Here is a 14,625-nt window from a genome sequence, read left to right as displayed (position 1 = left end):
CACACACTTTACACCAACGCGGTGCAGAGAGCGGTGACACCCACACACACAAGCTTGAGTGTTCCCCTGGTAGAGGCTGAGGATGCCCAGCAGGTACCACGCCCCAGGGCCCTGTGACACTGTAAGGCAGCCCAGCAGGTACCACGCCCCAGGGCCCTGTGCCACTGTAAGGCAGCCCAGCAGGTACCATGCCCCAGGGCCCTGTGCCACTGTAAGGCAGCCCAGCAGGTACCATGCCCCAGGGCCCTGTGACACTGTAAGGCCGCCCAGCAGGTACCATGCCCCAAGGTCCTGAGCCACTATAAGGCAGCCCAGCTCAGCCCTCTGTTGGCCTTGCTGGAGCGCTGCCCGCAGGGCTGCATGCCTGCCCTGGATGCCTGCCAGCCAGGGATGACAGATCCGTCAGTTCAGCTGTAAGACCAGGCTATGCTGACTACGCTCTGCAGACTGCACCATCCTGCCGTGCTCTCATGTTCTGCAGTGTGTGTGTGTGTGTGTCTGTGTGTGTTTAGTGATGGTACATTGTTTTATAAGGGGTTTGTCATGCAATGGATGCATCTGTAACTCAAAAGACGCAATCATTTGAAATGTGCCTAATTTGTTGTGGCGACTCGATGTAAATTGCATCAATACAAAAAACTTGACTGGGGGAAAAAGTACAAAATGAAAAGTTTATAGCTCGGGTCTTAACCGTTATGACTTGATAACTGACCGATGAGATACCAAACGCCAAGGTCAAACTAGCAATGACTGTCCATCACAAAACGGATCAATATTGAATTAACGAGGGCTTGGAATAGTTTGGACATAACCTGAATCAATGTCTTGCCTAACAAAGGCCCTAAATGCCATACCGAACTGAACCCAGCTACGCAACAATATAGAGCTGTGGTCTGGCTTATCTAATCAAGCAGCTGAGAGTAAACCTGTTTGACCTCATCTCAGAGTGACCACACAGGTGACTGTAGAGTAAACATCAACATGGTGGTCAGATCCACTGTTAAGCGGGGACGTAATTGAGAGATGTAACATTGAATTATCACAATGTCATGATACTTCAAACTCAGGTCACTTAATGAGTGACCAAGTTGAACATAAATTCCCTTTTCCATTTGGAAAATCCCCGAAGACCAGTGTTGTATGATTAAAATGTGCTGTGACTACAGTGGTCATTAGCCCTATTTTTATCAAGGTCTATGGGAAAAAGCTTCTGTAAAACCATGTTCAATTTCCCCACTGACAGTACCCACCAAAACAAACAATCTAGGCCCCTCCCAGGCTGACCACACAACACTGTAAACTATCACAACAGATGGACAGTGCGTGTTCACTTAATGTGTTCTGTGAACACAAAGTCAATAAGACCTAGTCCATTTCTAAAACTCTTGCTTGAACAATCATTATGCTCTCATAGAAATTACGTCAGACTAAGAGTTTAGCTTTCGATTCTGTTAACCCGAGGGACTTGTATGTATGTTGCCTTGTAGACACTGTACACAAACGTTGCTGGTGGTCAGGTGACAAAGGTGTTGTTCCCAGTGAGACATGACTGGGTTCAAGGTATTTAGTCACTGATACTGAGGTGGTTGTCCTGACCCGAGACCGTACCAGCTTGTGTAAGGGCTTTAATAGCCACAAGTACCATGAAGAAGACACAGCTTTTCTCTGAGTCGCTTTCCTGCTGTAATCTCATCAACTACTTTTGTTTTTTTTTCTTTTTTAAATCACCAAGCCCAAGATTAAAAGGGGTTAGAATCTCAGGACGACAGAGGGGCAAGAGGAGAATTCATAAAGGTGGAGAGGTGTGTATGTGTGTGTATAGATTATTCTGCAGTCTGACCTGTGAAATAGCGGTTCGCTGTTTCTTTAGCTGGCCCTGGTTTGATTCTGCAATTGTACGTAGATTGTCGGTTAACCCATTCAAGAAAATGAACCTACATTATACATGTGACATTGCCTTAAATGTCCTCACACTGGTCTTTTACCCGAGGGCCACTGTTTCAAACCTCTTAGCCATCTCTAAGCCATCTCACTTACTGTTCCTGCCCCTGGCCCGCACCTCCCTAGCGACAGTTGTCATGTTGCCCATGTGACTTGTGCTGGGTTCTAACCTCCTGGACGCTGCGATGCTGTGGTCCAGGGATGTGCACAGCTCAGCTCAGGACAGATGACAAGCTGATTAGCAGCAGGATTCCACGGGCTCAGAGCTGCTATTCCCAGCCCGGGGCCGTCCAGATTAGACCCTCCGTAGCCCAGGACAGGCTGCTGACCCTGGGGCTGCAGGTGGGGCAGCTCCCTGACACATGAACGGTGGGTCAGCCTTAACACAACGGCCCTGGTCGGCACTGGAGTTCATATAGCCCCCTGTAATCTCAGGATTACATCACTTACCCTCCTCTGCCACAAATACAAAACACAACATATAAATATAGTAAGGGTCTTTATTCAATGTATCTCCCTGACACTACCTGGCTGACATGATTCAGTTAGAAAGAAAAGGAGAGTTCACTTCAACAGTCTCCCATCGACAGTAGCATGTATCCAGACATTGTGGATGTCTGCACTTGGAAAATACACACCTCCTCCTGTCTCTCTCCTCCTGTCTCCTCCTCCTCCTCTCTGGCCTAGGCTGAACGGCTGCCATTTCTCTGCCTTTTATGGCGTGGAGCAGCGGTGATGTTAGGCAGACGCCGTGACAGAAACAGAACAGAGAAGATGAAGAGCGGTAGGAAGGACAGTCGAGTGTTCAGCTTCTCTACACTCCTCACAGAAGAGCTGCATCCAGCATTACAGTTAAACCAAAGTCTGATCAACCTCGTTTGTTATCTTTTTCAAAGACAAAGCAAATACAAAATAGCAAGAATATTGGTATGCACTATGCGAAATCCAATAAAAAATTCAATTATATATATATCTATAAAAAAATGTTTGAGTCTAGTAAGATGCTAATAATAGACCCTGAATTAGTTATTGTACACCACAAAAATATATGAATTGGCCACCATTCCTTTATGTGAGGGAAGTGAGCAGTCAAATGAACATCAACAGGGTTCCAGCTGAGAAAGCAAAGGCAAGTACACATTAGTGAGTCTTGAGTCAGAGGTCAGAGGTCAGGTCCTTCTGAGGCTTCTGGGGTTCCCTGGACCCCCACACACCCAGCCTCTGTCTCCTCTCCAGCCCACACCCAGCCTCCCTGCTCCGGATCATCCACCCCCCATCTCTACCCTCTGGGCTTGGTGGCGAAGGTGAGGTATCCAGTGTGACCCGGCATCTCCCTGGGGGCTGTGGTGGTTTTACAGAAGACGGAGGCGTTGCTGGGGGCCACGGGCGGGGGCCCCTCTCCTGGGGGGTCAGAGGAGATCTTGGGGGGGGCCTCCGACCCGAAGTCGGGCAGGGGGAGGGAGACGGTGCGGACGTCGTGGACCTTGAGCAGAACCTCCAAGGTGCTGATGTCCTCAAAGCCTTCCTCCCCCAGCGCCTCGCACGTCCGCTGCACCTGCTCGATACACGGGGAGAAGGAGCACACACGACCCCCTGCAGGGAGGGAGAGAGGTAGAGAGAGAGATAGAGAGAGAGATAGAGAGGTAGACAGAGAGGGGTAGAGAGAGGTAGAGGGGGACAGAGAGAGGGTTAAAGAGAGGTAGAAAGAAAGGTAAAGAGAGAGAGAAAGGTAGAGAGAGAGAGAGAGAGAGAGAGGTAGAGGAAAAGGTATATATAGAGAGAGACAAAGGTAGAGAGAGAGAGACAAAGGTAGAGAGAGAGAGACAAAGGTAGAGAGAGAGAGAGAGAGGTAGACAGAGAAAGGGGTAGAAAGAACGAGAAAAAAGGGAGATAAATTAACACAGGACTGAGGGTAGAGAAAAGGACCATGGCCGATGTCAGTCTTTCACAGCTCACATTTGACCATTACATGTGTGTTGGTAGATGTGGCCACACACTCAATCAAGGCACCTCATCCGTCCGAACCACATCTACACCAATCATATGGGACAACAGACTTGCCACCCTAAGATAGGGAGTAGGCTGCTGAAGGCTAATCAGGTTAACGGGGAAGCTGGGCTGGGACAGAAGAGAATGGCCTTCCTGGACCTGGACCAGGGCCAGTGGTAACAACCTGAGAGAGCCAAGGAGAGACACCAGTAATGAGTGTCGTTTACCCTCCAGGCCTGACTTCACACAGGATCACAGCAGATCCACTTGGCCCAGGATTCCCCAGCATCTCCTCCCCCTCTGCTGAGGCCCTCGGCCTCTAGGGGACTCACAGGGGTTGCTGTCAGAGCGAGGTTTCTATAGTGACAGAGGACCGTAGACAGAAAACATAACTGATCTCGCTGAGGCAGTTGTGTCTTCACCTGATATTTTTCCCTACCGATGCCTGTCCTGTTTGTGCACAAATAATACACCTAATACACCAAATAATACACTACATCTTTACATGTTTAAAAAGTCCTTATTTTTAACTGAAGTATCCGAAGCATTTGGGAACCTTTAAATGTTCAATACAGTTGAACATTTCAATACAGTTGAACACTGTCTGCAGAGCAGAACACAGCCCATTGGTCTCCTGGCAACCAGGCCTGAGAGGGGGAAGGGGGGAGAGAGAAAGAGAGAGAGGGTAGAGAGAGAGAGAGAGGGTAGAGAGAGAGAGAGAGAGAGAGAGAGTAGAGAGAGAGAGAGAGAGAGAGTAGAGAGAGAGAGAGAGAGGGTAGAGAGAGAGAGAGAGAGAGAGAGAGAGAGAGAGAGAGAGTAGAGAGAGAGCTGTACCAGGATCCAGGCCCCTCAGCCCTCCATACAGCTACTCTAAATAGAGGGCCCGGCCTCTGGCCAAAAATGAAAAGAATGAGGGAGCGAGAGGGGAAAAAAGAGAAGAAAAAAAAAAGGAGGGCAAACGCAATTTCCACTGTCTCATCTTAATGTTCTGCCCATTCCGGCGCCTCATTCTCTGAACATTCAAAGAACTTTAACCCTACGAGATGAAATTGATGAACTGCCTCCCATAGAAACACCTGGCTGCACACAGGCCATGGCTGGACAGCTAATGCTAACAGGTGAATGTTGATGAGTAGAAACAGTTCTTAAATAGTTTCCCTTCCAGAGAAGGGGGGGGCGTCCTATAAGCTCTATACATGGGGAAACCTAGTTTTTCCCCTGAGGGAAGACTCCAGATTTCTCCCTGTGCGACACAGCCCTGTATGGTCATGGGACTGATGCTACAAGTAAATCTGGCTGCATGTGGTGCGTGTGTCTGCGCATGTGCATGTGAGAGTAAAGGAGGGGTTTGGTGGTTAAAGAGAACGCAGAATCAAAGCCATATAAGGGAGAACTCCACCGTATGCCAACAAGGGGAGGCACAGGGAACGTTGCTGTGCTGTGCTCTTACATTCCTGGTCAAACTGAGGCTTCGGCTTAATCAGATTCAGTCTGTTTACTCACTGCGGGATTACAAACATGAACTCTGTCCTGGGCTATGGCTGGGCAGTTCATAAACCACTGAGACTGTGTGTTAGAACTGCAGCTAGGGAACTGTTCCTCTGGTAGCAGGCGGTGCATTCTCTCCAGGTAACCATCTACGGCCCATAACTCTCCACCCTTCGCCACCCACTGACCCGCCAACCTGCCCAGGCCTCCTTCCACTGCACTGTGGGTCCTGGTCTCCATGGAGACCACCGAGCGGAGGACTGCGTGCTCCTTAGCCTGGCCACCCTGCCGTGTCCCAGGGAGAGGAACACGATTCAAGGGCAAATTTAACGAGAGCTCTGCTGACCTGGATCGATATTTGGACGTGGGGGCTGAGGTGCCAGCCAGAGACAGGGCAGGGCTCTGCTCCAGTGTAACCAGGATTTAGTGTCGCATTCTTTTCTTTTTTCATAATTACGTCAAAATAATTGAATCCCCGTCCAGAGGCTGGTGCTGTTTTTCCATCCTGGTGGGGCTCGATCATTCTCATATAGATGTGGTTCTCTCCAAACATTATTACCCTTAACCCTAATCTTAACCCTTACTTTAGGCTCACTCAAACTTCAACACCAAGACCCCCAGAAAAAAAAGCATCTTAAGCATCTTGTGGAGCCCAGCAAAAGAGCCCCACAAGGTCAAGTTTTTCATGTTTCACTGTCCTTATGAGTACATTTAGTCCCTACAAGGGTAAAACAAGACACCCCCCCCACACACACACACACACACAGACTCTTACCCTGCCTCTTCATAGCGGCCCGGGCGTGGCAGACGGCCTCCCAGGGGGAGGGGATGTCCAGGAAGACGGCGTCGGCCACGCCCGTCACTCCGAAGCCCTCCTTGCAGACGTCCTGGTTGCGGACGGTGACCAGGTGACCTACGCCGTGTTCCCTGAACTCCTCGCCGGCCTTCTCCGCACGCTGCTGGTGGAACTCCACCGTGTGCAGGTGGCCCGTGGGCGCGATGGTCCGCAGGATGGCGTGGGACAGCGACCCGCTGCCCGTACCTGTGGACCAACCAGAGTCTCTGGGTTACTTCACATTAAGTTGCCGATTGTAACAGGCACAGATACACAGTTCTTTGGTCCTGCAGCATTTGGCAGCTTCTAAACCTGTTACAACAGTCCTGTGGCATTGGGTTAGTTATTGGTAGGTGTCACAAGACACAGACAAACTGGGTTTACGAGCGTTAAGGAGAGACAATCACGCCAACATATTTACAGGTACCGTCACATGATCGGGGCAAAACTGAATGCAACATCTGATGTGGTGAACCTCACGGCGCTGCCGTAAGGCCAGGACAATACCTGTCCTTGTGTTGGCGTGTATGGTTCTGAGGTGGTCACATGACCAGCGGTCTGAGCAGGGAGAAACGGCGACAGGCTACAGCGCCCCATCATACTCCTCCTCACCCTCCTGATATTGCGTCACTGCCGCTTTTGTTCTCATGGCAACAAAGGAGCCAATGTTTATCCCACAGCGCCAATTTGACTTGCTAAACGCCATGCCACTCGACCGGATGACTGACGTCAGAGTCTGAGGGGCACGGAAGAGGGAGAGAGAGTAAGGGAGAGAGAGAAAAGAGAGAAAGGTAGAGAGAGTAAGGGAAAGAGAGAGAAAGTAAGGGAGAAAGAGAGAACACTGTAACAAGGAGACAAGAGTGAGATATGAGAGGAACGGAAAGGCCGAGTAATCTGTCTCTGTGTGGGTTTCAGATAAAGTCGCAGTTGGCAGGCAAAGACAGTCACACAACTCTGCTTAGTCTCATCCATGACTACTTGGGCAGCTCGTCCTCAACACACCACAAACCAAGCAGGAGAGGGGACTTTAGTACGAGTACTAAAATTCCAAACATGGTTTCCATCGTCTCCCATGGAGACCTGCAACCTTGACCAAGCCCAGGACAACACACAGCTCCATGGGTCTCTGTACCCAGGACACAGTAGGCCTGTTTCCAGCAGAATGTTCCTCTCCAGTGGCTACAACAAGAGTTCTTTCAGTCAGGGGGAAAGCCTCATACCCTCATTTAAGACAGAAACAGAGACGACACCGTTTGTGAGGCTAACCGTCTGAGGAGTCTGCAGAACTAGAACCAGTGTCTTCCCATCTCACACACAGGACCTCCCTCGGATCCATGTGCAGCCCCACAGGAATGCCACCAGACTAGGGTAGCAGGAGGGCTTCTCCTCTCAAGGCTCTGGTAGTCTAGTCAGCAGAGCCAGCAATATGCAACGGGACGCTGGGTTGTCTACATGATTATGCCTGCCCACTTCAACACTGTGTCCTCTAAATGCTCATCACAGCTAAGCACTGTGCATCTGGAGAGCTCCCGCAATAAATCCAAGACCACCTAATTTAAGTTGACCTCCTGAATACCGCAGTGCAGAATTTAATTGATAAATTACCAGTTGAATTCGGTCATTAAATTTGATGTGTGAGCAGATAATGGGTGAAGATTAAAGAACAAAAGAATAAAAGATCTAACGAGACAAGCACTCTAGTAATAATACGGGCTTTCACAAATAAGAATCATGGAGCCTAAATGCATTTACAAGGATCATTAACAGGACGATGGCGGAACTCTGAGATCCATTTCAGGACTCCAAACACGTCAGAAAGTGACACAGAGACTCTGCGTCGGCCAGGCTGCTGGTGTGAACGAGGCATGAGCCAGCGTTTTTACCGGACGCATCTGCATCGGAGCAGGCAGAGGAAACGTGACATCACTGCAGACATGTTGCGGCCCCCCATGTTCCGGGAGGGAGGGCCGGGAGGGGAGGCTGACAAGGCAGTTTGTTCATTGACATCACGTCTGGGACACACACACACATTCAACAGCATCCCATCAATAACCTCCATGCTGAGGGGGAGGGGGGAGCAATGCGGCACATGCAGCATCCAGACATCCGCAACACGGAAAACTCCTGCCATACAGGCAACCTTTTAGAACGAGCTAACTATGCATAAACTTGTTACATTTAGACATTTAGCAGACGCTCTTATCCAGAGTGACTTACAGTAAGTACAGGGACATTCTCCCCGACACAAGTTAGGTGAAGTGCCTTGCCCAAGGATACAACGTAATTTTTCACGGCCGGGAATCAAACCAACAACCTTCTAATTAATAGCCCGACTCCCTAACCGCTCAGCCATCTGACTACACGTTGATTATTGTTGTTGATTATAATCTTGCGGAAAAAATGTACGCAAGCACCGTTAGATGGCTGTGATACTTGCAACATGCCTTCCCACACCATCTCTTGCCTCGGGGGAATAATTTTAACACAGGGCGGGTTTCGAGTAGACAAGTGGGTGTCTGGAGGTCAGGACTGGCTGTGGAAATAATCACTAGGTCTGTGGACAGAAAAGGCTAAGTGCCTACTAGGGTGAGAGGGTTTAGCAGAGTTGAAGAGATGACATCAGGACTAGCCTTCCTATGATTGTAGGGAACAAAAGAATAAAGATGTTTTATACAATAAAGTAAACATTTTCGAGTTTCCCTCACCTGACTCGCAGACAAACGACCCTGGTTTCAGCTCCAGCATCATGGTTATGTTTGCGATGTCTGTAGTGTAAAGAATCTGGGTGCGGTGGGGCAAGTTGAGGGTCCACAGCTCTGGCGTGGGGTGCAGCACATACACCCAGCCACCTTTGCTACAGGTGACCTTTGAACCAAATCTCTGGCCAACCAAGTCTGTTGAGTGGCGGAGGACTCCATAACGTGTTTGTGTCTGGGCACCCTTCTGTACTCGGACTGGCATCATGGATTCATGACCCAGGTAGATGATGGCAACATCCCCCTCCTTGATGAGCTCTGAATACTCCACGAAACTCATGGCATGCCTTGTGCCACTTTCGATCTACTGAGAAAGCAAATGAAAGAGTCAATGGTTCACTCCAGTGGCAATATGATCAGTGATCTCTACAGTCTTAGAAGAGGTTGAATTGTATTGATCGACAGAGGTTGATTGGCATTTCAGTCATTTATTATAAATGATTATCTTTTTTTTTTATGGAGCTGGGTACAATGTCACAGCTGTAATGGTAAAGTTGTTCCTAACTGTAGACAAGAGTTCTAACACAGTAGGCCGTTTTCCAGAACATTCGCGTGGGTGTTAAAAAATTAAATAGAATGTGCCACGCGCATTTCTTGTTTTGAATTGAAACACGCATCATTCAATTTCGACCACCCAGCATATGTTCAATGTGGAATTCACTTTGTGATTTGATTTCTTCTACTTGAAAGGCAGCCATGTCAAGCCAAATGGAGAAACTGTAAGTGAATAACTGAAATTCATTAGTAGAGTTCACATACTTCAGCGATTTCTTGCTTATGTAATTCACGTCAACGTTTTCAAAACCAATCTTGAATAGGCTACAGCACTGTACAGTACACTTAATAAGCCTAGCTCTAGAGCTACTCGTCTTGTCGGTCTACAGTTACAGTACTGTAGTCTAGCTATAATCCATTTGTATTTGTCAGGTACTGTACTGCAGCTGGACAAGTAGTAAGCTAGCTAACCCTCTTTTAAAACAACTTTTGATTGCAGTAGCTAATATGTGTAGAGCCAGCTACAGTACTCTGTAGAGAAAATTAGATTAAATGGGTTTGATGAAACTGACCTCCCGAATAAAAACGTTACGTACCCGGTCTTTTTACGTCAAAATGACTGTAACTACGTTTAACCAGATAGAAAACATTTACAATATCTTGACAGTTCGTTAGCTCAGTACAAATAGTACTGTACTAATAGTAATCACAAGTAACACATTAACACTGTTGCAGCTAGCTACTAGTACTGTAGTTAGCGAATAGTTTACAAGCTTATGTTGCAAATGCTGGTTCCAAATAGCCAAGAGATGTATGTTAAAAGTCGTTAGCTACTGTAGCTACTACCGTACTATTATTGTAGCTAGGTTAGTTATCTCATCTTGCTGCCTAACGCTAGCTAGTTACTGTAACCTTCGCATTATTTTAAAAACCCACCGTGTTAAAAGATCTTATGCAAAAGCAGATGTGAAAATGATGAGCTTGCCTACGACAACGTTAGCTAGTAAGCAAGGTTCTATTTCTGAAGACTCGGTACATATATTGTATTTACAGGGGGAAATGAATGGAATGGTTTCTAAACTCACACACGTGGTCTTGTTGAGGAGCGTGGTAACTGAGCAAAGGCGGATTCAAACTACGACCATTCTGCGTCTTTTAACGAGGTAGATCAGCCAGTTAGGCTGTAAAGATGTCGTGTAAATCTGCTAATGGCGCAAACCCTGCGCTGTGAGGATGGGCTTAAACGTTGTCAAAGTGAATTTTGTCTCTGAATGATGACGTTGTAATCACTGGAACGAGTCTCACTGGATAGTAGTACCTCCACAAAAAACACATGAGTGTCATGCAATACATCAGTTGTAAAATTCCATCAACTGAATAAACCTGTATTAAAGCCAACTGTGCATATGCGTGCATCCACAGCGGGTAACTTAGAGCTGCAACATTTTATCTGGACCAATTAAAGAAATTACATTCACATGAGATGCAATTGAGTTAAAAACGTCTAAGTTTGGTCGTCAATATGAAAGAGAGTGGAAGCCTTGGAAAATGTTTGCAAGTTTCTTGCATAGTCATCCAATAGAATGAATGGACTACATATACTGGCCAATGGGAGCAGAGTTGGTCTACTATAAAAAACATCTCAAGATTATCTCCCATCAGAGCCGCAGGATAGTTTGTGTTCGCTCCAACAACCGGAAAAATAGGGATCTTTGTATCATCCACTAGTAGTAGTAGTCAACAGCAGCAACAAACGGTAGGACAATTTATTTTAGTTAATTGTTAAACACTTTTCTGAGTAAACTACGGAAATTTGGCTCCCGTTAACCCCAAATCACTAATCTGAGACGTCAATTTGTCTGTAGCCTAGAAAACCGTGTGTTGACCAAATCTATAAAAGTGTAATGCGACTGATGCGTATTGCCTCTAACCTACCATATTCTGTTTATTTTACATTAATGTGCATGCTAATTACATTTAACATATAGCTAAGTATTTACAGGCATCTCCTGTAAGAATAGTCCTAATCTTTCTTTTGTGTACCGAAGTGTTCATTAGGCTATCTTTTTGAATAAACGCACCCATTGTATTTTCAGTAGACTTGCATATTTCATAGTAGACTATTACATCATGATTGTGGTTTATTCGCATTCCTTTACCCAAAAACAGAATTCACGTGATTTCGCATCAAAAACCAAATTCGTGTTTCACGACCGTGTGATTGTGTGGATTTTGCACCACAACATACATTTCACAAACTGTCCCCTCACTCTCTGGGGCTGCCAGGGATCAGCCATGCCGTTCGGTAATACCCACAACGCGATGAAGCTGAAGTACGCCTCCGACAAGGAGTACCCCGACCTGAGCCAGCACAATAATCACATGGCCAAGGTGATGACTCCGGCCATCTACGAGCGCCTGAGGAGCAAACAAACGCCCAGTGGATTTACAGTGGATGATGTCATTCAAACCGGGATTGATAACCCAGGTAATGACCCAATCGGCTTTCAACCATCAAGCCATCTGCTCTGCGTCTCAAAGTGCGTTTAGCAGGGCGTTTAGGCGAGCAAAATCGGAAAAAGCGCTCCGACCTCAGGGAGGGATCACCTTTGGGATTATGAGCTTGCTGATATGTCGAGGCATGTGACATGTCATTGCATGACTTCTCATAAAGAGGGACGCGAGTCATTTGAATGATGCCAATGGCTTCATCTTGCCAATTTAAAGATAAGAGGCCCACCAATGACATAAGCAGTAAGAACTCGAATGAAAACAAAACCGAACCTGTTAAACAGTGGACTCAATAAATCGTGAGAAGCCTGCGACTCCTTACTATATAATAGAAACTCTCAACGACTACTTGAATTGTGCATGTGAGAGCATGACAGTTGGCTTCCCCTCACCCTGTAGAATGTGTGTTTTGTTGTTATTGTTTAGAAATGATAAGATGTCCAAACTGACCATCAAGCGGCTCTCGCTTGAGGAGGAGTTCCCTGATCTTAGTGTGCACAACAATCACATGGCCAAGGTCTTAACCAAGGACATGTACAAGACCCTACGAGAGCGGGCCACTCCAAACGGATTCACCATAGATGGTGTCATCCAGACAGGGGTTGACAATCCTGGTAAAGCAGACCTATCCTAAGGCAGTAGACTGAGCATTCAACACATATTCCTCCTCAGCTAAGTTCAGTGTAGCGAGGATGTTTTCTTGTTGTCGTCATGTCATGGTTCATGTTCCCGCTCGGTGGCGTCTGACTCGTTTTGTGGGCGTCCCCCTCCAGGCCACCCGTTCATCATGACGGTGGGGTGCGTGGCCGGGGACGAGGAGACCTACGAGGTCTTCAAGGAGCTCCTGGACCCCATCATCGAGGACAGACATGGAGGGTACAAGCCCTCAGACAAGCACAAGACGGACCTCAACCCAAGCAACCTGAAGGTGCCCCAGGCCCCATCGCCGTCTCTTGGGAGACCCTTTGGATTCTCCACGACATCATGTGAAGAACCTTGACTTGACTTTGGTGTCTCTTCCTGTAGGGTGGTGATGATCTGGACTCCAACTACGTCCTCAGCTCTCGCGTGCGAACAGGCAGGAGCATCCGAGGGTTCTGCCTGCCCCCCCACTGCAGCCGTGGAGAGAGAAGGGGTGTTGAGACACTCTCCATTGAAGGTATCGATCGCTGTTTTTAGTTCTGCTTTCAACACTGCAGTGGGGCGTGGAGCTATGTTCAGACCATGTTACTGTGTGGATGGCTCCCTCTAGTGGCTTGTGGTAATGGTGGTATAGACTAGAGGGGAAATGTGGCCTTTGGTAGTACCAGTATGCACAATACTATTTTTAACCTCTTTCGCTAGCCAACTTTGAAATCTGGATCATGACCTATGGTGTCCTTTTGTATTGTCTAAACTAAGGAGTCTTTCCCCCATTATCTGGTTCAGCATTTCAGACCACGCTAATGCATCTTTCCCCTTCCTGCAGCCCTCGACTCCCTGTCAGGCGACCTGAAGGGGAAGTACTACGCTCTGAAAAACATGACAGACGCAGAGCAGCAGCAGCTGATTGATGACCACTTCCTGTTTGATAAGCCTGTCTCTCCCCTGCTGCTGGCTTCAGGGATGGCCCGCGATTGGCCCGATGGCAGGGGCATCTGGTGAGAGGGGGTTTCCAGGGTTAAGGCTTTTGTGGGGGAATGTTTTCTTGGGACGCCTGGCCTTGACGACCACAGGCACATTACATTCTAACTGTATGTTTGTCCTTGTAGGCACAACGACACCAAGACCTTCCTGGTGTGGGTGAACGAGGAGGATCACCTCCGCGTCATCTCCATGCAGCAGGGCGGGAACATGAAGGAAGTGTTTAACCGTTTCTGCACTGGGCTCACCAAGGTAAGACGAACGAAACGGGAACGGAATGTGATGGGGCAGGGAAAATGAAGGGTTCACCTTAGAGCAGCCTACCGTTTGTTTGGACTTGATTTGTATCTCCCCCCCCCCCCCCACCCTGTCACAGATTGAGACCCTGTTCAAGGAAAAGGGCCACTCATTCATGTGGAACGAGCACCTGGGCTACGTGCTCACCTGCCCCTCCAACCTGGGGACCGGGCTCCGCGCCGGAGTCCACGTCAAGCTGCCCAACCTCAGCAAGAACGCCAAGTTTGAGGAGGTGCTAAAGAGGCTAAGGCTGCAGAAGCGCGGGACAGGTACAGAGAGAGACAGTCACACCCTCTGGCGTCAGGGCTGCGTCAGCCACAGGGCCTCGGCTCATCTGATGCTGTGTTTCTCCCCAAGGTGGCGTGGACACGGCTGCTGTGGGCGGAGTGTTTGACATCTCCAACGCTGACCGCCTGGGCTTCTCTGAGGTGGAGCTGGTCCAGATGGTGGTGGACGGAGTCAAGCTGCTGGTGGAGATGGAGAAGAAGCTGGAGAAGGGCCAGTCGATCGATGACATCATGCCCGCCCAAAAGTGACACTTCTGATTGCTGCCCCAACCCTTCCCTATTACCCCCTCCTCCACCCATGTCAGTTGAATGAATGTGTGACACTATCCTGGAATGCACAATGTATTAAAAGAACACTTATTGGAATCTAAACATGAGAATAAACTGTTTTGATCCATATGAC

The 14,625-nt window shown here is 48.1% G+C and overlaps 2 protein-coding genes across 7 annotated transcripts; one reads left to right on the top strand and one right to left on the bottom strand.

Annotated features, from left to right (window-relative positions):
• Positions 1-2,423: 2,423 nt before the first annotated feature.
• Positions 2,424-10,729, bottom strand: trmt61a (tRNA methyltransferase 61A). 3 transcript variants are annotated; one of them, XM_084680222.1, is made up of 4 exons: positions 10,590-10,729; positions 8,959-9,316; positions 6,194-6,460; positions 2,424-3,534 (listed from the first exon to the last, which is right to left on the bottom strand). In XM_084680222.1, the coding sequence occupies exons 2-4, from the start codon at positions 9,287-9,289 to the stop codon at positions 3,221-3,223; spliced, it is 912 nt and encodes a 303-aa protein (XP_084536348.1). In that variant the 5' UTR covers positions 9,290-9,316; positions 10,590-10,729; the 3' UTR covers positions 2,424-3,220. The 3 variants fall into 3 exon arrangements, with proteins under 3 accessions (XP_084536348.1, XP_084536339.1, XP_084536356.1); XM_084680213.1 differs by lacking the exon at positions 10,590-10,729 and adding an exon at positions 10,441-10,582; XM_084680230.1 differs by lacking the exon at positions 10,590-10,729 and adding an exon at positions 10,441-10,573 and having other exon boundaries at positions 8,959-9,313.
• Positions 9,575-14,621, top strand: ckba (creatine kinase, brain a). 4 transcript variants are annotated; one of them, XM_084680173.1, is made up of 8 exons: positions 9,575-9,728; positions 12,442-12,629; positions 12,789-12,943; positions 13,042-13,174; positions 13,484-13,655; positions 13,767-13,890; positions 14,015-14,204; positions 14,293-14,621. In XM_084680173.1, the coding sequence occupies exons 1-8, from the start codon at positions 9,706-9,708 to the stop codon at positions 14,469-14,471; spliced, it is 1,164 nt and encodes a 387-aa protein (XP_084536299.1). In that variant the 5' UTR covers positions 9,575-9,705; the 3' UTR covers positions 14,472-14,621. The 4 variants fall into 4 exon arrangements, with proteins under 4 accessions (XP_084536299.1, XP_084536318.1, XP_084536309.1 ...); XM_084680192.1 differs by lacking the exon at positions 12,442-12,629 and adding an exon at positions 11,791-11,992 and having other exon boundaries at positions 9,645-9,728; XM_084680183.1 differs by lacking the exons at positions 9,575-9,728; positions 12,442-12,629 and adding exons at positions 11,161-11,260; positions 11,791-11,992.
• Positions 14,622-14,625: the final 4 nt, after the last annotated feature.

This window comes from Hypomesus nipponensis, chromosome 3 (genome assembly GCF_054491055.1).
Source record: "Hypomesus nipponensis isolate SF chromosome 3, ASM5449105v1, whole genome shotgun sequence".
Classification (NCBI taxonomy): domain Eukaryota; kingdom Metazoa; phylum Chordata; class Actinopteri; order Osmeriformes; family Osmeridae; genus Hypomesus; species Hypomesus nipponensis.
Note: the sequence above shows the minus strand (reverse complement) of the source record. Positions and strands in the feature narration are given on the sequence as shown.

Coding starts and splice junctions, on each gene's coding strand:
- trmt61a (XM_084680222.1), bottom strand. CDS start 9,289: ATGAGTTTCGTGGAGTATTCAGAGCTCATCAAGGAGGGGGATGTTGCC. Junction 6,461..8,958: donor GTCGTTTGTCTGCGAGTCAG/GTGAGGGAAACT, acceptor GTTGGTCCACAG/GTACGGGCAGCGGGTCGCTG. Junction 3,535..6,193: donor GGCCGCTATGAAGAGGCAGG/GTAAGAGTCTGT, acceptor CCCTCCCTGCAG/GGGGTCGTGTGTGCTCCTTC.
- ckba (XM_084680173.1), top strand. CDS start 9,706: ATGTCAAGCCAAATGGAGAAACT. Junction 12,944..13,041: donor TCAACCCAAGCAACCTGAAG/GTGCCCCAGGCC, acceptor CTCTTCCTGTAG/GGTGGTGATGATCTGGACTC. Junction 13,175..13,483: donor TGAGACACTCTCCATTGAAG/GTATCGATCGCT, acceptor CCCTTCCTGCAG/CCCTCGACTCCCTGTCAGGC.